The 22,947-nt window shown below is 41.1% G+C and overlaps 1 protein-coding gene across 1 annotated transcript in view; it reads right to left on the bottom strand.

Annotated features, from left to right (window-relative positions):
- The window catches only part of mgat5 (alpha-1,6-mannosylglycoprotein 6-beta-N-acetylglucosaminyltransferase), a 107,725-nt gene that overhangs the window by 47,145 nt on the left and 37,633 nt on the right, over positions 1–22,947 (bottom strand). Inside the window, exons 4-8 of the mRNA XM_030069887.1 lie at positions 15,055–15,131; positions 9,860–9,949; positions 7,000–7,071; positions 3,387–3,548; positions 1,023–1,192 (exon numbers count right to left, since the gene is read on the bottom strand). Coding sequence (XP_029925747.1) covers positions 1,023–1,192; positions 3,387–3,548; positions 7,000–7,071; positions 9,860–9,949; positions 15,055–15,131 — 571 coding nt within the window. The remainder of the gene's footprint in view (positions 1–1,022; positions 1,193–3,386; positions 3,549–6,999; positions 7,072–9,859; positions 9,950–15,054; positions 15,132–22,947) is intronic.

The raw sequence follows: 22,947 nt of genomic DNA on the forward strand, positions 1-22,947 counted from the left end.
AGTAAAAGCAGAGCGCTGAACACCATACAGTCTCCCCATCAAACAGCCATTTTCACGAAAATACATTTATTACAAAGGACAGAGCAAGAGTCAGCCCGGCAGCTGGACAATACAAAAGCATTAGAAATGTAGTTTTGTTGATCAGTGGGCTGTCTCTACCAGGAAAACACCAAAACAAATATTAGACCAAAGACAAGGGAAAAAATTGTTTACTCTAAGTCAAATAACCTTAAGTAAATGTGATGGCTTGTGTGTTGATTTGCCTAAACAAAGCAGATAAGAGGCTTATTTTTAGTGGCAAACAGAGGAGACTATCACCTGAGGCCCTGTTCAGCACCAGCCTAAGGCTATTAAGGTGTTACAATACATTGGGTTATACACTCAACTGTCATTTTATACGCACTTAGAGTTGCATTTGGGTTTTACACAGCACTGAGGCAGCAAAGGGAGTTACAATATATTAGTCTGCAACTCTCCCTTCTGAAAATAACAATATAAAAACACTTCTATTTCTGAGTTTGCCATCACATCACTGACCTCAGGCTGCAATGGTTCTCCAGCATATTAGGATGCACATTTAGCAATCATTTTATATGGGCTTTCACTTGTGTCTGGGTTTTGCAAAGCTGTAATGCTACAGAAACCAGTCGCAGTTTTAATGTATTTGCTGTTTCTGAGGTTATGGCGAGGTCAGGCTGGTGAAGAATCAAACCAGATATACATTTTATGAACAATGTCAACTTTGAGTGGGCTGAACACTCCCTTTAAGGGCCTTTAAAGCTCTCCTCCACCAACCTAATCACACTGTTCGAATGTATTAGCACTACTGAGTAGGCTGCATTATTGAAGTGACTATGGTTATCTCCAACAGCCCCAGTCCTGGTCAGAATGGGTTTAAAGTGTATGAGAGGCTGTTTCGCTTGATGAAAATGGTTGATGAGGTCACGGCTGTCAGGCTTTAAATGGCTTCCCTAGCAATCTATCAGCAACATAACATGATAGATGACGGGTCCAATACTGACTCTTTGAGCTCCGCCAGGGAGGCTGAGATGCGGACGTCGTGCCCCAGCAGGTAGAGCGTAGTGATGAGGTCGCTCCACTGGACCAGCTCACCCAGTGGGCCACCGCTGAAGGCGTTTTCCGCTATCTTGAAGCCCGACTCCTTGGTCAAAAGGCCCAGGTGTACCAGGATCTGACAGATGAAGGAAAGAAGATGAGGAATAAATACTGAATTAGAGACTCCAGAGGCTCCATGTTGAAATAAAAACCCTCTAATGAACCATGGCATGTTGCAATATCATAAAATCTTATTGTTGGGGAAGCCAGAATTTACTATTGACCCTTCTTGAGGTGTTGTTGGCTTAGTTCAAGGAAACACTGAGGGAAAAGTGACCATTTATATACTAATGGGATACAAACACCCTCAACCCTGTAGCATTTAGATCAATCAATAATAAAATGGTGCTGGTAAAGAATCTAATCTTCAATAAATAACTTGTTAAGATGAGCACTTCTACAGAGCACTCAGTATAGATGGGAGATTGGGAGCACAAAAGGGAGTATTGAAAGGAGAGACAAGGAGCTGAGAGGAAGCATTAAATTTGAAAGAGAAGTGGGCTTATATGAACGTGTGTAAATGTATAAGGCAGGACATCGCTGTGAGATCTACAAGCCGCTCTTGGACAGATAAAAGGAAGGAAAAGGGTTAAAGTGGACTGAATAGCGAATGAAAAGGGCACGGCAGTTTCTGACTGTGCGTCACGGCATTGTTTCCCCTTTTGAAAAGACTCCGACTGGGAGCGCGCTTATTCTTACGAAAACATCCCGGCAGGGTGCCACAACGGCAGTTTCACGTCGCTTTCGGAACACTGTCAGGTGCACGGCACTCACGCTGAGAAAAAGGCACGTAACCAAACTTACATTATCAACAGCGCACGTGCGAGTGCGCACACACACACATACACACACATACACAGAATGGGTTGCTGTTTGTGTGGGAACACAGTGTTCCACAGCAGGAGAAGGTAGTAATACTGGGCCCTGACTGAGGTGACCGACACGTTTTTCATTGTCGACAGCCAACCTCAGTCGCATTGTTCATGGATTAATGTGTGTGGATTAATATCCAGAGGAGATTAGCGGCTGGAATAAAGAGCTAGCTTTAGCCTATCCTGTCTGGAGTTTGTGCTGCTACAGGAAAAAAGGCTCTTCATTTAAGTAGAAACTGGGTAGAGCAGACAAAGAGACAAGATTGGTAGGATAGCTAGGCTACAGAAAATGGAAAGAACAGATAGATGGACAGACAAAGAGGCAAGGAGGCTTCTTCCTCTCCTTTTCTATTCTCTGCCTTGCTCAAGGGGATGCTGCTTTGCATCAGTGCCAAGGTGTCATGGGAATGTGATGTGAATTATTCAGCGCAGGGAGCCGCTGCCAGCTTGGGACACAATGGAATATCCTTGTCTCTCTTTCCTCACGCCATGCAATAGCAGCGAGTGTGAGTGTACCTGAGAGGTGTGGCTGACGCGTGCTACATCCTAACCCATACATGACATTGTGCTTGGGTGGTGAGTGTATTTATAAAACACTGCGCTTTTCCTGTATGTTCTAGAAACAGTTAAACTGAATTATCATGAGTTAAATATTCTCCCCAAACTATTTATTCAAGCCATTTTATGAGAGTGAAATCTGTTAAAATGAAGTCTCAATGCAGTAATGCAAGGTAAAATTACTGCAGTGTGCCCATGTGTGTGGGTATATATGCTGGATCTTATTTCAAAACACTACATATCCATTTTGAGAAAGAAATATTACTGAGTGTTTGTGGCTCACGATTAAAATACTACACTGTGAGACTGTTGTTTGTGGATAATTTCCCAGGTGTTTTCAATGATTGGGATACCAATCTATACATTTCCAGGTTTTCCAGGATGCATGGGACTTCTCAAATGAATAGAAATAGAAAAATGATAGATACTAACTTCATTAATATTCAATAGTGAGTTTTAGCCCTGTGCCAGCAATCATTTTGTCAGAGTAGGAGTCACATTGCTCTAAATGGAGGATCTCATTTTGAAATGAAACACTTTGTATCTAGGTGCACTTATCTACTTGTGTGCCTCTCTGTTGGGGTGTGTCGGCTGTAATTATCTGTCACATTTTCATACAAATACACTTCTGTTTTACTACTCTATTGCTGACTGAAATAACACAATCAACTTCGAACCACTTAATTAAAGCTTTCCCATTTGCTGCTCTAAACACACTTGCTCTGTTAGCTCTTTCCTGGGAAAAATAATACCATATTCACGCTCACTGTTCTGTATGGTGCTTGGGATAAATCAAATGTTGATGCTGCATGTTTTATATTTATAGCAAAAATCCTTTACCTTCTTCCTCTGACGCTTGGCCAGGTTCTGCTTGGCGGCCAGCGAGCGGATGGCGCTGACCCACGGCTCGGCCATGCGCTTGATCCTCAGCATCATCCAGCGGAACTCTTCCCGCCTGGACATGACCCGGTAAAGCTCCTCAAAACTGGTCCGGATCTCTGTCTGCACGCACGGAGACAGAGAAAGACAAGAAACTAATAATGAATAGGTGTCACCTTTTTTTTTTTTTTAATGGTAGATACCTAATTTTCAAATCACATGACACATACTTAGAGATAAATATAAATATCACATTAAATATCTTAAAATAAACTCTTGTGATATCATTATAAAATTATACTATTGAAAATATCGTCTCAAACACATTCCTGTACTATGATACCACCACCTGTAATTTTGTGATAATATGAACACTTGTGCACATAGTTCTGCACATGTACCTTCTTCCATTTGTGCACCTGATAATGTGAAAACCTAGTGAGCAACTACACCACTGCATCTAACCTGTAAAACTGTCCTAAAAGATGCTATAACAGCCTCTGTTGTTTTTCTCATTATGCTCTTTTGCTGTAATTACGTGTTGTATTTCCTTCAATGCATTGTGTTTGTTTCTATTTGTATCTATAGTCTTCTCTTTGCTGCTGCCACAAGCCAATTTCCCTATGGGGATCATTAAAGTTTCATTAAATCTAATCTAAAATTGCAATATTGACTACTGCAATTTCCAAATTGCCAAAGGGCTGTTTTCTTGGAGGGAAAAGCTCCTACAAGGGATTTGCTGCTGCCGCAAAGAGTCCCTGTTCGACAAATCAAGCTGCAGAAAAACTTTCCTTTTTTCACAACTGCCTCATTCTTAAATGTTAGCTTCTTAGATAGGCAGATGGATTGAATAGGAAAAGATGTATATGGACAGATGGATGGGTGGATGGATGAATGTTGAATGTAATTAAACCATGTGTTATTATGTACTGTTAAACTAAATGTCTCTGCATTGATTTATCTGAGGAATTTCTGTATGTTTATTCAACCTTGAAATTCAAGTGATTCTGTCAGTACAAGAAAATTTACTTTTGTATATACAACTTATGTCTAACATCTCTCCTGTGAAGAAGATAGCAGGGAAACCTTAGTTTAAATCTTTAGTGAAAACTGTAAGGATCTATCAGTGAATTCAGGGAGGCATTGCATTTATGGCCACAACCACAACAAACACTGGAGCCTTCTGTGTGCCAAGTGTTCTGTGTTACGAGCTAGGAGCAAATGTGGGCTGTTGTTGTATAGTGTGGGAGGAGTGAACACATCACTCAGACCTTTAATAGCTGAGTATAAGAAGGCTTTATGTAGCTGGAGAGGAGAGGAGAGGAGAGGAGAGAAGAGGAGAGAAGAGGAGAGAAGAGAAGAGAAGAGAAGAGAAGAGAAGAGAAGAGAAGAGAAGAGAAGAGAAGGGCTATTTTGAAATAGACAAATTTTAGAAGTTTTAATGCTATCTGGAACTGGATTTAAGGGAATATTTCTGACAGAGCATAGCTAATGAATTTCCTAAAACTATAAATGAGTAGTGTAAGAAAAATGATGCGAGGAAATTGATGTCCAACTTACTGCATGTTTCTTAAGCCAACTAGAAATCCAAGTAATGTGATGCAACATCAGGCAACACTGCTGCTGGCACCATGCAAATGTTTTGGCAAAAAAAACACAATGGCACATGCCAGTTATCTCATTTCTGCTGTCTACTTTCCAACTCCACTCCAGCTAAATACCACACGGTGAAAATAATGATAAATATCACAATTTAATTGTGTAGTTGCATCAAAATAAAGCTTCCCTGAAAAAAATGAAGCCTCAACTTAGTGTGTGTGAGACTATTTAATACTTTTAAGGTCTTAAACTGAGAAAATGCGACTTTTTCTGACTTTTTAAAGGCCCACACATACCCTGACAAAAGAAGAAAGTAGTGGGGAAAAAAGAGAGCCAGTGAGAGAAACATAAAAGAGCCAGACGGAAAGACAGAGAGAGTAAAGGAGAAACCACAGTGCCATTACCAGCCACTAAGGTGGCTGAAACAAGGCTGTAGCAGAGCATTAGCATCCCTCATTGCGACAGGAAATCACTTCCACGGACGGAACCTATTAAAATCTAGGCCTGAATTAAAATCTCGAAAGCCCGTCAAATGGCATCTGAGCAGCGTGGAGGGCTCGGTGCTGTTGATGCATCCAGAGAGGGGATGAAGAGTGCTTAATATTGATTCACCCGCAGCAGAGGGGAGAAAGTGTGCTTTGAAGCGCTGATACTGTGGACTGTGCACAAGCCCGCGGGCCCAGAGAAGGGCTGTAAGTGGGATTTGAGTGAGCAGCCGTTGGCAGGGATAAAAGATCATTATTCCAGATTTGTCCCAAGGTCCCGTCACTCTGGCTTTGGTCTAAGAGAAGGGCGCAACTCGTTTATGCTGTCTGAAGGCGTGTTCACACTCCTCTGGGGTCGGGGCTACTATAGATCACTCTCTGCTCATTTGTTCATTTTAGTTCTTTACAAGCTATATCTCAGACACCAGGGATCAAACTTTTGCTGAAAATTCAGACCAATGATGCATCTCACACTTTACAAAGTATATTTTCACCATCCAGGAGGAATTACAAGTCAAAACATAGTGACACATTTGTTACCAATTGATCCAGAGGAGGAATGCATCATGTGTGTTTGACAACACTGCAAAAAATGACCATCTTACTGTGTGTCTTAAAATCTTGTATAATATAAACATCTTGAAACAAGGCACAAGAAAGCAGATCAGCACACTAAGTTCAAGAAAATGACACCTGATTCAAGATATTTCTGGAAATTATTATATGATATTTCTGGTTAATTAGCGCAAGAAATATGAAAGATTATCTCATCCCACTGGCAGATTTTTTACATAATTTGAAAACAAACAAAATTAAGTATAAGTATGTACTGCATGTTTGATAAACACTGGTGTGAAGAAGTTTTACACTAATAAACATGCAAAAACACTGGGATGATCCTTTAAACATCAACATATCAACAATGCATGCAATATTCTCAATTTAATTGTGCTACCTTTGTCTAATGCCTATAAACAAATGACTATAAACAAATAGTGGAGATAATTGGTAGCCTCTGTCTCTGTCTCATACCAGTGGTATCATTAGTGCTGCTGTTCCTCAAAATTACAACCACAATTCCCATAAACCCTATTGATTCTAGTCACAAGGATGCTTTTAGTGAAAGTTCCAGTAACAGAGCTGGTATCAGTTGTTACTCAGATCATTAAGAGTCAGTATGGCGCTGTTTCTGCTTAGTGTTAAGCTGGATATAAGTACAGTCTGATCAAGAAGGCAGCCACTGTGGTTAATCGCTATCAAAACAACCCCTCTTTTTCAGCACAAAATGCTGCCAAGGCCACTTTCCGTCTGCAAATACAGTGGAAGAGTATCACACACACACACTTTAGCTGGCTTACTATGAGGCATTTCTTTTGATTTTAAGTGATGAGAGGCTTGTCTCCGAGAGCAGCTGAAGAGCAGCTCAAGTGTCCATTGTGTTTTGGCTTCAAGTAAACAGCAGTAGGTTAGTTGTTTGCGGTGTCTCTCACCTGTCCTCTCCTGTCTGTGTCTTCAGTCAGAGTCTTTGTCCTCCAGGGCAGGCGGGGACACCAGTTCTCTACCTGTGCAACAAACCAAAAGTAAATTATTTAATGGCCTGGAAACGGTCAGTGCGTTTCACCAAACTCTAAACCACAATCCTACAAATATGCTCTGCTGCATAACTAGGTGGGATCTTGTTATGAACGCAACAAACACATTTGAAGGTCCAGGCATTTTTTCACAGCTATGGTTCAAAGTCGAGCCTTGTTAGTGCAACAAACCCCCAGAGGCAAATGTCATAGGTGGATGTTGTGATTACCCGCGTGACAAAACAAAAGCTGGGATACAGATACCCCCATCCCACCCCCCCCACACACACACACACAGACTGTTGTTAGGTGAGTAAATGGTTCATTGTCAAAAATGAATGCCAAACAGACTGCCTTTGCTGTCACCGCAGCTCAGGAGTATGTGTGTGTGTGTGTCTGTGTGTGTGTGTGAGAGAGAGAGAGAGCTTGCTATTACTGTTATTACATCTACAGGGGTTTTCCTCCTTCTTTCTCATTCTTGCCATTTCCTTCCTCCAGTGTAAACAGATAGAGGTGAATAGCATTTGATCATGCAAATGGTTCCGAAAGATGGAGTGTGTGTGTGTGTGTGTGTGTCACACTGTCTATCTGAGCAGTGACAGGCCAAAGACTGCTCTTACGGGGGGGAGGGGGGGCAAAGGAGGCATGCTTGCTCTCTCTCTCCCTCTCTCAATCCCTCTCTCTCTCCCTCTCCCTCTCTCACACACACACACACACACACACACACACACAAAGGCTGCTTGAGCCCTGACCTTTAACAGCAGACATCCATCCATCACAATATGTTGCCCTATCTGGTTTGCCTCTGTGCAAGGTTAATGCTACGGTGGACAAGAATGAATTATACATGGCACTGGGGTGTGTGTTTATTTTATTATTTAGTTCTTGAGTGTGTGTGTGAGTGTGCATGTGTTCTTAACAGATGAGCCACAGCGGCTTGAGAGACCAATCGCACGGGCATCGTTTCTAAATGGAAATACATGCATATTGCCATGGCGACCACAGGATCACATGACTCTTGAGTGGAGGCTGAGGACTGTCACATTATAGAGAGAGGGAGGGCGAGACTGCAAGAGATACAGACTCGACACATCACTGTTGTGAGCTGTTACTGTTCAACAACAGTGAATGTAAATCATTTTGTTTCCCTCTTCTCTGGCAATGTATCACTGTCTAATGCTAATAAAGCACGGATTTGACTTGAATTTAATTGACAGAGTGAGAGAGAGAGAGAGAGAGAGAGACACCCAGAGAGAACGAGAGTGACAGAGATGGAAGTTTTCTCTTCTCCTCTTTGCCCTAATGGACTTTGCTGTCGATCTCAGGTCTATTTCTAAATACAGACAGAGCGGGCTGGGCTCTCACTGTTCCCTCTCAGTCCACTGCAATGCTTTCAGCCCATATACAATATTCATGGCTGGCTATGTGACCATTCCAGAAATAAGTAGAAAGACGTGGACATGGAACAACAAAACTGCCCAGGTAAATTCTTACAAGTCATTTTGACACTTGATTTAAGATTTTCACATGACTATGTGCCAGATTTACTATTGATAGTTTTTTTTTTTTTTTCATGAGAGAGAGGAACAGAATCAAAATCATATGTAATAACAATAATGATCATGACCGTGATCTACTAAGAATTTTTGAAATGATAATTCACTGGCGTCTTATGGGATGGGGCATATCGGAGCTGTTTTCATTATCTTGGAGAAAAACCCCCCCACTTAACTCAATGTGAATGCCAGTCTTGAAAACCACAGCAATGTCTTGAGCACTGGCTGTATGCAGATTGTGGTGGGCAAAGTGATAACAGAATGAATTTTGCTTTGGTAATTTTACCCTAAATTACAACAGCAACCTCTATCAAGTGAAATCAAAGACTTTTAATATTAGTATTAAAATTAAATATAGAATGAACGTCACCACTAGAAATAAACGTAAGACATTAAAATGTCTTAAGTACATACTTAAGACATTTTAAGGCTTCTTGAGGACCTGCAGACACCTCCGACAAATAATCATACAAAACTAAAAATGCTGAAATGTCCTTTGAATCAATACAGGATTCCCTATGTTAGTGCTTGTCAGTAATGAATGAGATTTCTTTCACGCTGGTCCAGCTGCTGTTTGCCGTTTGCCAAGGACATGTTGAGACTGAGGTGGGGCCGCAGAGTCACTCGGCGTCTTCCCTTGTAGGCTGAAAACTCATCTCTTCAAGAAGTAAGTCACATCATCCCCTTGTCTCTCCCCACTGAATCACATACCCTCTCTCACATAGCTTCCTCCTCAACTCGCTCTAATTTGCTCTCATTAAAAATAAAATCCTCCCCTACCTCGCTTAGCTCTTATTTTTAGCACTTCACCCTGACACGATCATTTGAGTGTCACAGGGATGTTTTCAGGGCACTGTGGCTCTGAACTTTGCATTTCTTATCATGTATTACTCGTGCTGCAATGTTACTGATGGAGGAAATGAAGCTTATTTCACTGTTGCCCTCACTGTAAGTCGCTCTGGATGAAAGCATTGGCCATATGACTAAACCATAAAATGTAAAATGTAAAATGCTCCTGACATTTAATTGGCAGCTGCTGTGCACCATGTGAAAAATACCAAATGACATTGAGACTGATCCACACCACTGGCAATCTGATGAGAAATGTCTAACATGCAAGGAGAACTAAACCATTCAGCCATGCTTTTACTTTGAAGAGGAACTGTAGTTTTTAGGTTAAAATTCGCATTACATTCAAAACACCGTATGCAGGCAGGACTCACCTCACTCAGGTAGATGAAGAAGGAGCAGGTGGATCCATCAACGCCATAGTTTGCATAGCAGGAATCAGAGCGCCACATGTCCTTCATCCACTGAGGAAGAGGAGGAAACGTAAATATTATAACCCTATTTCAACTGATTACATCACACACACACACACACAAAGTTCATACAAGTAGGAAGAAGGACGTTAACAGCAGACAGAGGCAGGTAAACTTGTATCAGCTGCTGTTCAGAAAGTCTGTTCTGGAAATCATGTTGACAGCTAATCATAATTTGAAGGCCTTTTTTGTTCTTGTGATCCAGCTGTTTGGTTGCACACGGAAAGTGTTGGGTACATTTTGCTATTTAGCAGCCACTTCGGTGTGTGGACAGCTTGTGATTTTTCAAAAATTCACAGATGCCATGTTGTGGGGACTCGCTTACTAGTCTGCATTTCGCCATCCTCAAGACCACGAGACTTTTTCACTTGAACCCTGATTGGAAGTTCTCTTTTTACTTTCTCCCGGCTGTCCTCCACAGCGAGGTCAGCTCAGCAGTCAGGGTCAGCTCCTGCACTGCTCCGGCTATTAGATATTCAGCATGTTTGTTTGAGGACTCTTCAACAGGGTCATCGTTTGCAACATAGAGCCCCAAAGTTGGCTGTCTAGTCAAAGAATGTTCTCTTTAGGTACTAGGTCATCTGGCTTGGAGGTTGTAGGAGCAGGACTGGGACGCGGCATATGAAGGTCACTGGTTCTCACTCTTGGAATCATTTGGAAAAGCTGAGTAGGCAAATTGAATGAGAAATGCTCTCCCTTTCCTCAGCTACTTGTGCAAGCCACCCAGTGGAACAGCTCAGTGGGTGATGGTAAAAGCAGCTCCCGGCTGTGGAATTGTATAAATGTAAAGCAGGGCATTGCTGACAAGAAGCATGCATGCTCAGTCAAATTCTCCTGAATAAGGACAGGGGAAAAAAACAAGCAGAGGAAGAAGGTGCAGCAGAGGGGAAAGAGAAGGTTGACTCCCTTGTCGGTAAGAGTTTGAATGTGGACCGTGATGAGAGAAATGTGCATATAGGCGTGAGAGCTCTTCCGGGATGATCCACAGCAGGCAGATTTCCGTGGCATTGTTCTGAGTGACGGGCTGGGATGCATCCAGAGGAGGACTACGCCGGGCTAAGCTGTGAACTGACAGCTATCCTGCTTAGTTTCACGGGCACCAAATACATCACACACGCCGACTTAACCTAAGGGGAGCAGTGGAGGAAAATTCAAATTCCGGCGTTCAAGGCTTTTTGGAGGAAAGGAACTACTTGGCACGTAGATCTGGATCTGCGTCACTCAGAGGGCAAAGGCATGGTCACTGAATCAAGCACTACTCTAGCAGAAATAACCTTAGACCAGTGTAAACTGAGAAAATGGATTCATCAGATGTTACAAAGCACAAACTCTGCTGATAGTGAAACCACTGTGGACTACCAAAGTAGTGGCGGGTTGGAAAGCAGCAAAAGGGTTGTGGAAATAAATGAGGACATATCCACAACTGAAAACAATTCAGTAGGGACGTTTAAATCAATCCAAGGGGGAAAAGATCTTCTACAGGTTTATATGGCTGGTCAATAGATTGTTTCCAGTTTAACATCATCTGCCAACCTCAAAATCTTCTGACACTCAGTGAAATCTGTATTCCCTCCTAACCAAACGGCTTTGTATTTTTGTTGATTTTGATTTATTTCTAAACTGTTTCAAGCAAAAGTGACTGTGTGTGTGTGAGTGTGTGTGTGGGCGTGTGTGTGTGTGTTTGCGCGAGTGTAGCATGCTTTGGCATCGCCTGGCGCCCAGTCGGACATGCTGACAGTATCAGTGGAGGATTGGGACTGGCTGAGCAGATGGTGTGTGTGATAGGGCCCTATCAGCTCCAGGGAGAAACAACACACACACACACACACACACACACACACACACACACACACACACACACACACACACACACACACACACACACACAGAAAAACAGTGTCAGCACCCTATGTGTCGATTCAGGTGCCCATGAACATCCTAGAGCAGTCCCATTTTCCCCAAAAGTGAATTTTGCGAAATTGTTACCATGTGTCATTTTATCAAATTCATTCCAAACACCTGCAGTTCTCAAATGTGGTAGAAACTGGTTGGCGACTGGCTTCACTTGCTGTAAACTGGCAACTGGCTGTACCCAAGGCAATGCCCGATGCCTTGCTCAGCAGGTCCAATTTAAAACCATGACCAGAGGAGACCAGGCGTGCACAATCTGTTCCTTATTTCTGTTTCAAAGAATTTTACTTTTATTCTTGAGCTTTTATTGTATAGTATTATTTATCTTTATCTGCCTTAACTTATGCCTACCACTTTTATATATGTATGTATATGAATGTGTACCATCTGAAAGTCGAGAAGAAAAGAAAAATGTCTTTTTAACCCTTTTATATCACATCCCTGGTCATTTTGTGCTTCTACTGAACAATACATGCCAAAAATGTCTGTTCTTATAATAATATAAAATAATTTCTTGTTCCTCTTAAACAAAATATGATGTGTGCTTACATGGCGATGAACCAACCATTTTCAACCAATAATATCATGACATCCAGCTGTCTATTCTATTTCACTCAGATGTTTGAACACACCTCAGTTGGTGAATGTAAGTGCAGTCTTTGTTTTATTGTACAACACGTTGTTCTTTGCATTGTGCTATACAAAAAAAAAGTTTACTATGATCTCTATCATCATTATTATTATTAAGATGATGAAACTGGAAAATCAAAAGTTCTGTCTATCTGCATAAGAAGCTATGTTTCCAATGCTGTGCCCTGATCTGAAGGTTAAAGTGGTAATCTGCAAATTTTTGCATTTTCTGTATATCTTGTCTCCATCTCTGGTGCTAAGTGCTCCTTGCTGTGGTGTCTCTCCACTGTATTTCTCAAAGATCGCCTGTCAATCAAACATGGTGGGTGGTAACGTGATGTCTTTCTTTGGATCGTTTTCTGTTGGGTTTCTGCAGGCGGCGCTCTTTTCTTTGTCTGTTTAGCCGCGGTGGCTATTAGAACTGCTAACTACCCGGTTCTTCCTCTACTTTCAAATAACACACAGCTGCTGCATCTGGAAACACATCACATCCTGTGAGCCAGAGCATTTTTCCCAGGAAAGAGCCACAAGTCATCAAGGGTTTGGAACAGCAAATGTAAATTCTTATGAACTGAGCATTAGAGTTGAGCAATATGATTTGGTATGATAGTATGCCTTTTTAAATGTCCATTAACTGTTATCGCCTATAAAATTCAAACAACATTTATTAATGACTGAAACACTGCTTTCCCAGGATGTAATCCCAGGGTAAAATATAAGAATTACATATGGTCAAACCATATCTTGAACTAAACTCCCCGTCCACCCAGACATGCTAACAAAGCTGGAATCGAATATAGAACCATTTTAATTATTATGTCACCAAAAATGTACGTCAACCAGCATATCAAAAACCTCCTATGCAAAAGCTTCTGCAACGTTGTCAAGGTCCAGTACAGTATCATATTGCTTGGAAGCTTTTCTTGATTGCCATGGTATCACGGTAGTGTCGGATTTCTGAATCTTGAACTCAGTATTGGTGTTCAAGTAAAACTTTTAGTATCCTGACAATACTGTACCAACTTTGTCCATGACCAGAGGCACAGGAGTGGGTTGTACCATCATTGCTGGTAGCATGAACAAAAGCTCCAGAAGAAAAAAAGCTAATCTTAATTGACAATACTGGTGTGTTTTTGTTTTGCTGAGGAAAGTATACCCATTTTTGTTCAGAGCACAAAAACAAACAACAGGGCAGGGCAGGGTAGTACAGACCAGAGGTACGCTCAACCCAGCTAACTTAAGATTTGTTACGGCCTCCTCATTATTCATTAATTATTTTACATTCATTCATTGTATATTTCATACATTCGCTGTCTTGTTTAGTTTCTGCTCCTTGTAGTGTGTTTTCCTTGTGTCAATGTATTATTTTCTGAATGAAATGATGCCAAGGCATTCCCCGGGATCCCCTCCTCGGGTCCACACCCACCGGTGCTGTTGCCTGCGTTGCCCACCTGCTGTTTTCCCCACCTCTCATTTGCCGCTGGTCCAATTGTCGCCTGCCGAATCATCCTTCTCCTGCTCATAAAAGCGTTTCTGTGACAGCCACCGGGGAGGCTGTGATTTAGTGTAAGCAGTCCGCCTCTGTGTCTTTTGACTCAGTACCTTGTAGGCTACTTTGTGCTTTGTGTAAGCTACACGTGGTTGTGGATGTTAACGCATTGTTAACTCGAATGATTGTGAACTGTGTTTCCTCGCTTGGCTGACTGTTTAACAACCTGTACTTGATTGGATGCCATTGTTTTGTTAGTTGAATTTATTTCGGCATCAGTTTGTTTTGTTTTCTTAGCCACTGATCATTTATTTTTCAAAGGTAGTAGGGTTTTGAGTGTTGACCCAAATGTAAATTTGTTTTAATCAGGTAAGACTGGTGTAGCCAGGTAGACACTTCTTGTTTATCTTTTCAGCTGTTTTCGAAAAGCTGAACTGTTGACCAGGTAGGTTAGTGTTTTTTTTTTTTTTTTTTTGTTATAGAGCAGGCCAGTGTTGTTTCTTTTGTGTGTATTTTGCTTTACATCATGTAACCATTCCCCTGCATTTCCCTTTTTGTGCTCTTTATTTACCAGTTTGGGTTGCTTCCCTCAAATTCCCTAGACATTTCCCATCCTTAAGGTTGTAACTACTCACTATTGCGGTATATATATTAACCAATGACAATAAGCAGCAAAACAGGTATTTACTTATATGAAAATGGGTCATCACTTATGGTGAATAAAGCATTCCAGCAGCCAAGCCGTTTGCTGTTGTTCACCACAATGGCGCTGTACCCGTGGGTGACAACAGAAGCCAAATGGCTACGCATAATTTCTGGAACATTTTGATTTTCCTCATTTCTTTGTTCTTATAAAAGAGACAACCACACTGGGAATGAGATTGTGTCGCTGCATCTGATGCAGTAATGGGCGGGGGAGAGGAATTACAGCATCAAATCTCCTGTTGTCATCATCCTGTTCGGGGGGAACAATCCCAATGACAGAAACGGTGTGTGACAGAGAGAGTGACTGAGAGGGAGAGAGGGAGCTACACAGCGGCTGTGTTTGTGTATATGTGTGATTCACCTTGAGCTTGCCCTCGCAGTGAGGAAATCCATCCAAAGGCGGCAGCTCGCACTTCTCCTGGGCACCGTTTAGGAGGTCTGGAGAGAGAGGGGGGGGGGAGAAAGAGAGAGGGAGAAAGAGAAAAATCAATAAGGTCAGGCAAGTCAGCTGTGGACCTCTGTCATCGCCTGCAGTTTTAACTTGATGTATGATCCTGATGTTAGGTCCGACGCAACCTTTCATGTTTGAGTTCGTTTCTTATATTGCAAACAAAGATCAATCACTCAACATGGAGAACTCAGCACACACAAGTCCAGTTTACACACTGTACACGTGAGAGGGCTATGGCTTTTTGAACATGGATGCATGGGTGTCTGTGTCTGTGTGTGCTTAAATTTTTGAATAAGGATGTTTAGCTAGGTGTAATTTCTCCAAGGAGCTACTTTGGTAAGGACTAGCTGATGGGTTAAGGTTACAATTACAGAAGGAATTTTGTAGGGGTGGGGAAAAATTGATTGAGTGCAAAATTGTGATTCTTTAATATTACAAAATTTCCACTGAATCAACATGTCTTTGTTCTACTACCAATACATCATTAATTTCAGGGGCACCTTCTTCCATAAGTGCTTTTGTAACTACAGCTTGTCAGGCTTCTTGTCCTCATCTACATGCATGCCATACACTTAGCATAATGCAATACAGCAGAGTCAGAGTACACAGCTATATGCTACACCATCTCATTTCAAATACACAATACACCTATGAATATTTTATATTATGATTTTTTTTTTGGAAAATGTAATCCACTTATTTGTTTTCAAATTTGTTAATTTTGCTAGTTTGAATGGCTAAAGTTACTTAAAAGAGTCATTACCAAAGGTAGTTTACATGCAATGGTGTCTGATGTTATGATTTCTACATCTCTGGATGTTTGAATAATTCAGGTAATTCTTACAGGTCTAGCTTTTGTAACACATGGGGTTTGAAATAAACACATTTTGTATATGCATATTTTTGGCTAATTGCATTTTTAACATTTTATTATAGATAAGAGAAGATAGGGCTTAAAGAACTACACCAGTGATTTTGCTTGTTTAGCTTTATACAAAATGTATGTACAGTACTTCATGACTGTATTTTTTACCCTGGTAAGGGAGAATCATCCAGAACACATGAAAAAACACGAGGCTGAGCTGCATTTTTCCTTCAAGCCCTGCCCATGTTCTTCCCTTGTCGATTAGTTGACTAATTGGCGGTTATAGTTCGTTAACCGAGGCTTTCACAGTTGATTAATCGGCTTTAATTGTTTTAAGCACTGCAGGATCATCCCTGGAACGCGGTCCTCAAAAGGCAGAGTCGGGTCAGTTAGCAGTGAGGCCCCTCACACCCCTACACTAGTTACGTATAAGGACTGCTGCATTAGTGGATAAAATTGTGTGACCATTAGTCAACTGTGCATATCTGGGGTCAGCAACAGCCTTGGTGGTTTCCATGGAGACCAGAGCAGAGCAGGGACCACAATGGCCTGGCCACTGTAGATCTGCCTAATCCTCCTAACAGCCCTTCTCTTTCATTTTACCAGATTAGTTTTGCTGTGTGATATGGACGACTGGGAAATGAACGACAGCAAGGGAGATACCGAGGGAAAGTGAGCGAGGAAGAGGCAGACAGAGGCAGGAGAAGAGATACGGGCTTGAGAGAAATAGCTGAGTAATGAGACTGAGCACAGGCCCCTTGAGTTTTTTTTCTTCTTAATATCATTATTAAACTTTTAATTTCATATTTCTTTTACTACAGGCATGCAGTTTTTCCATCAACACTTTGTCATCCAATCACACAGCTAGGAGACAAGGCAGCTGGCTACAGTCCTGTGATTAAAGTGAGTGACTCCACATACTGTAGTGCAAGATGATGGATGAATAAACAACAAAGTGACTTTGAATAAGTTAATCACCTTTTTGGACTAACCAAAAGTAATTCAAATTGGCTAAACAATCACCTATTGAAATTCAAAAGCAATGGTTAAGATTCAGCTGGCCAACCTCCTGTTTAGACTGAATAGTAATGAAAGGTCTGATTGATTGTAGACAGCAAAAAAGAAAACACTGACATTCCAAAATTTACCTGCCAATTTCAATCTTTGCATGTGCTAGGGGCATTTGGCTGGTTGGTGATGTCAATTTTCCACTCTGGTTGATACATGGATGGATGGACAGGGATAGCATTTGTAAACTCTTTGGTAGAGTATAGCTTTTATCGTGACCCAACGTTTTCTTTCTTTTGGCTGTGTTTTAAGAGTGGGAATGTCTTGATGTGATTCCTGATATGAAATTAGCCGAGGAGAGGAGAGGAGGAGTCAAGTCTAAGTGTTTGAGGTAGCAAAGCTGGCTTTTCAGCACTTCAGTTCAGTTTGACAGGCTTTGTGATACTTCCGAATGGCTGGAGATCACCCATGGCTTTGAGGTCAGAGATGACAGTTAGCAACAGGATCACCTTTAGTTTGGTAACCTAAGCCCTGTAACAACGGAAACCACAGAGTGCTGATAGCTGGGCCGGCCAAGTCCACAATGCCCCAGACCCAGATGAAGCAGAAGTTACACACACTAGTTTATTTAGTCTGCATTTCTGTGTCTGTGTTTGCTGGGCACTGTTGGAATTGCTTGCTGATCAAGGTAAACTCTGCACATTCGGCACCACATGCAAAAATGTGAGATTTTTTCGATCCTCATTACGAAACCCACTTGTCCACCTCCACAGAGAGGCTAGGATCTCTAGAGCTGGGGTGGAGCATGAGTTTTGCTTAAAGACACTTCAGCAGGGTGGATGATTGAAGCGCACTAGATCACCCTTCTGCCGACACTAAGTACTGATTGAAACATCAAAGAAGAATCCTCTTAACTGTTATTCAGTGAGAGCCATTTTCCAGGATGCTTTAGAGAGGTAGACTAGGTTTTTAAAAGGCACACCGGATTCATCACGATGTGGGACATTGGTACACTATTCGCATCAGTGCTCTGGCAGCTGGGATGCTGAAAGCAGAAGGTGATGACATTTGTTTGCATTATTGGTGCAAGTTGACGGAGCTGAAACCATTTCTTGGAAAAAAAAAAAAAAAAACACATGAAACACCTTTCAATACACATCCTGTTCCACATGTAGAAGTTATACATTCACACTAGCAATGCCATTAAATGATAAAATCCAATATATAAATAACCAAAATGTCCGGTCCAAGTGCTTTTTATGGGTGGGCTGAACAGACCAAGTTCAGGGAAAACCATCTAAACTTGTTTCAAATCTTAACTATATCTTCAAGAGGTTGCTTGACTAATTATCCAGTAGTAGTATTACACAGAGGAGAAACCAACGGATCTAACGGTTGAGCTGTCTGATTTTCTTTTTTACTTTTTTTTTTTTTTAACCAAGTCAGTACCACTGAGACCAATAAAGCCTTTTTCAAGTGAGTCCTGGCCAACACGAGCAGCAGCACATGAAGTTTCAGACAAAAAAAAAAAAAAAAAAAAAAAAACACAAGTCCAAACAAACAAACTTGCAAATTATACAGATCTCAAAATATACAACTGCATAATATGCATTAATAAAACGGATCTAACTAACAAAAACAGCCCAGGTTATCCTTCTCAAAGTCCTTTATTTATCAAATTTAATAAGCTTAAAAAGCATCTTGCATTTTGTTCCAAGCACTGGGAGTAGCTTATTTAAAAGCCTTTTTCCTAAGCTCAGTATGGGCGCAGATAACAAAAAATCATTGTACTCTGTAATTATTTCTGACAAAATAAAGGCATAAAGGTATGATGGCAAACTGCCTGATACCCCTTAGTTGATGCCTTCTGTATTCCAGGAAGACAATATCACAGCAGGATTAATATTCATAGTTTGAATGTCACTTCCACATAATCACCTTTTGATATTCCTGTTCAAACTTTAATGTCATTGTACTGACCTTTGTAGCCGGAAGATAAATAATGGATAATGGTTGCTGTGCGATGAATAGATAAAAGCTCAGAAGCAAACAGCAGACCCATGTAAAAGAAGTGTCTGTTTTGTGTAGCAGTCTTTCTGTCCCTCTGTCAACTTGATAGTATACATGAAAAGGAAAAATAGATAATGCTCTCATCCCAGACAGCATGCATCATGGAAGTAAAGGTAATAAGAAAGGAGCTGTGTGCAATAGAATGACAAAAACCAGTATCATTAGCTTGCTTTCAACATAGCCTTCTTGAAGTCGCTCCACCCATGTTTCCACACACTGCTTTAATCAGAGCAGGGCAGTAAAACAATACAAATAATTATAGCAACATATTTTTCCTCAATATAAATATAATAAATGGCCAATAAAATGTTAATAAGTTTCAGCATATTTATTTTCAACATAAATTACCTGTGATGGATGCACAAATCATGTGGGAGGAATATCAGCATAATAGGCCTTCTTGTTTCTTCAGATTTCTTGCAGAAGCAAAAAGCAGCCTTTAAATGTGAAATGATATTTATCTGATGTACGTGTATCAAAGATAATTATTGGTATCAACTGATATGATACATTTTATGGCGATAACACTTTTGGCCATTTCCCAAACCTATATTACATATATATTGTGTTTTGAAATAAATGAGAATTTTTTTTTTACAAGGCAGATTGTGTCTTTTCATGTCTGGTTACTTGGCAGTATTTATGTTATGTATACACAATATTGCTTTTTCTGGTTAAGATCTCATCTCATCTTGCCTAACTGTTTCAATTTCAGCCAAAAGGGTACAATAACCCATCAAGAATGCAAAAAAGTATTTTGTTATCTCCCTGTCTAAATATCAGATTAAAGCCAAACTTGAACCATGTGGGTGGAAGCATTATGACTTCCTTGAGTTTAGCGAGCAAGAGAATGACATGAGGGAAGGGACGCAACTGAATTATACTGAATTTTGGAAGGTAAGGGAGGATGCAACTGCCAATTATAGATGTACAATGGAAAACTAATGTCACAAGGAGCATAATAAAAACACTGCTCCTTGCAAAAAGTAAAATTTCGATATGTTGCATGTTTTTTTTTTTTTTTAGCAGCGAACCACACACTGTTGGTGATTAAGATGATGGTTACTGGTAGGGAGGGAGAGGAGGTGGGAGGTCTGCAATCCATTCCTGATAGAGTCAGCTGGTCACAAGATGAACACAAGACCAAAGAGCCTCTTATTGTTTCCAAGGGCAGAAGGAGTCAAGCTGCAATCAACGGAGAATTAAAGCTTTTTTACATAATGGAGGAGGACCAAGAGGCCTAGAGCTGAGACCTCCCACTCAGCTGCATACATGTCATACATGTGGCAGCCACTATTTTATGAAGAGCTTTCTAACAACACAAACACCTGATATACTTGTTCACAGCCTGCATCTTACTTTATCTCTTAGCTGGAATTTGTCATTCACTTCTCTTATCCTGCAGACTGCCGTCGTATCGCTTGGTGCTCTCAGTTTTCCATTCACATAAACACACACTCTAGCTCTTTTCCTTGGAATTTGTGACGTTCTTGTTTTATCTTGTTATTTTTTAGTATCCACTGGTTTTATCCATTTTGTGTCCCTGTTCAACAAAACCTGACATGACTTGTGATTTGTTATTAGGTGAGGTGGCTCTTGAGCACATCATGAGATGCCATTATTTCATCCTTCAGACATCAAGTCACTCGATAATTCAGCCAGCCAACCAGCCAGCCAGCCTGTCATTGGTTCTGTCAGTCAGCCAGTCAGTCAGTCAGAGCCAAAGCCACCAGGCAAATCTTCTCTTAGCTTTAATCAAGCAGAAGGGGCTGCTGCCAAGGAGCAACTAAATATAGCTCACCTCATAATCAAACACAGCAGAGGTGGTACCGTTTCAAAAGAGGCCGATCCCTTGTTGCCCACCTCCGCCGGCCAAACCGCTGAGGGCAATATCAACAGCAATGTCAATCCTGCCAAAACCTTTACCTGCCTTTTCACCTTGTAGCCGTTTCAATGTGGTTTAGATAAAAACACAAACTGGCTGTATTAAGGCCGAGTTAGACAGGCCAACACCATGGTACAGCACTGTGCAGATTTGCTGCAGCTATGCAGACTGACCAACGAATATACAAACATATGCATGATCACAAACAGTATTTTTGCCATCCGCATACAGGAGGAAAAAAAAAGGCTGACATGTGGCATGACTAATGCCACACTGTGCTGACGAGAGGCGATAAGCTGTGTGCCAAACAACACCTCAGCTTGGCACTGGACAATGAAACAGCTGGGATGAAGACACCAAGGCAAAGAACAAGAACAGTCATAAAGATATCCTCTGTTTGCGTAGCACTTTCTCAACAGTTTGCAAAGACAATATAACAGGAAAAGTATCAGGATCACAGACATGACATGAAGGGAAGTCTATAAAAATAAGAAGAGATTGAAATTGAGTTACTGAGCAAAACAAAGAGCGGGAAACAGAGAAACAGAGGCAGAGAAGAGATGAGATCATTCAAGCTGGCATAAGACCTCCAAGTCCAAGTGGCTCTCGCAGTACTGAGATCACCATTAGCCCGTTCCTTGCACACAGAGTTGGCTATCTGATAGCCTTTAAATAGCATCGCGGAACAATAAGTGATATTACACACAGGGTTATTTTCCCTCTCCCCCTCTGAATGTTCGTCCAAGTCCATGAGGTAATCTAACATTAGACAACTCCAAAATTGGATTGAGTACATCTGGTTCATGTTATACAGTACTCTGTTTTCTTCTTCTCCTGCGCCCTATTTTGCACTCCTCTTTCTTTCGCTTTCTTCATCACACTCAAATAAAAACCTCAAATTGCAGCATATATGCCAACACCCACAGTTTCACTGAAGCCAGTTCAAACAGTCTTAATGTGAAGCAAACAGATATCACAATTAGCGAGTCCCTCTCTCTTTCTCTCCGTGCATTTTCCTGTGGCTGTCGTTCACTTTTGCAGAGCTGCTCTTATATTTTCTCCACCATCTGCTAGCCTACTAGAAATTGGGGCCTTATACAAACACTTTGCAGTATTTTAGCAACATTTATTATTTCCATTACCCATTCTGACCAGCACAGGAATACAATTAACTGAGGAACAAAAACAGTAGTACAGTCTGTGTGGGGCTCTGTCTCCCTCGTTGTTGAGCTGCCCTCATCAAAAGAATACAGTCACATTAGGCTGCTTGGCTGGTAAATTAACATAGACAAAAGTGCTGCTCACACAGTAATGCTATTTATCATAAAATGTGCCTTGCTTATAAATAGATTTTATTATTTACATCATGATACAACAGTGTACTAAGTCATCTGAATTCATTTGCATACAAGAGGAGGATTATTGGAGACAAAGTGCATCTAAAGTGTGAAGATTTATGATTAAGTTTTCACAACTTCATTTCATTAACAAGACGGTGTTACACAAAGAACAGATGTGATTTGCAGAGAAGTTGATAAAGCACTGCCTTGATAATTAAGCTGTGGTAAAGATAAATAAATAATAATAATGATGATAATCAATTAAATAATGAATGAATGGATTAAAATTTCAAAACTAAACTTTACATGGCACAGCAACAACTGCAATTTTGGAGTCAAAACAGTATCATTTTTCCTTCCGTCTCAATTTCCTCTCTCTCACTGACTCTGTTACTTGGAGACCAAAGGGCCAATGCTGATTTTAGATGCATGTTGCAGGACAGCCAGGGATATCAGCGGAGTGAGTGTGTGTGTCAGTGTGTACATCTCACAGCAGCTCATCAATTAGACAGGAGGTGGGCTGGCTAATGGACGGTGTCCTCTCAGCCACAGAATATTAACAGCTGAGCTGGTGGGGAGGAGGTGCAGAGATCAGGCCTGACCGAGGAGCAATTTTCTGGTTTGTTTTAGTTGCT

The sequence above is a fragment of the Myripristis murdjan genome, chromosome 2, assembly GCF_902150065.1.
Source record: "Myripristis murdjan chromosome 2, fMyrMur1.1, whole genome shotgun sequence".
Classification (NCBI taxonomy): Eukaryota; Metazoa; Chordata; class Actinopteri; order Holocentriformes; family Holocentridae; genus Myripristis; species Myripristis murdjan.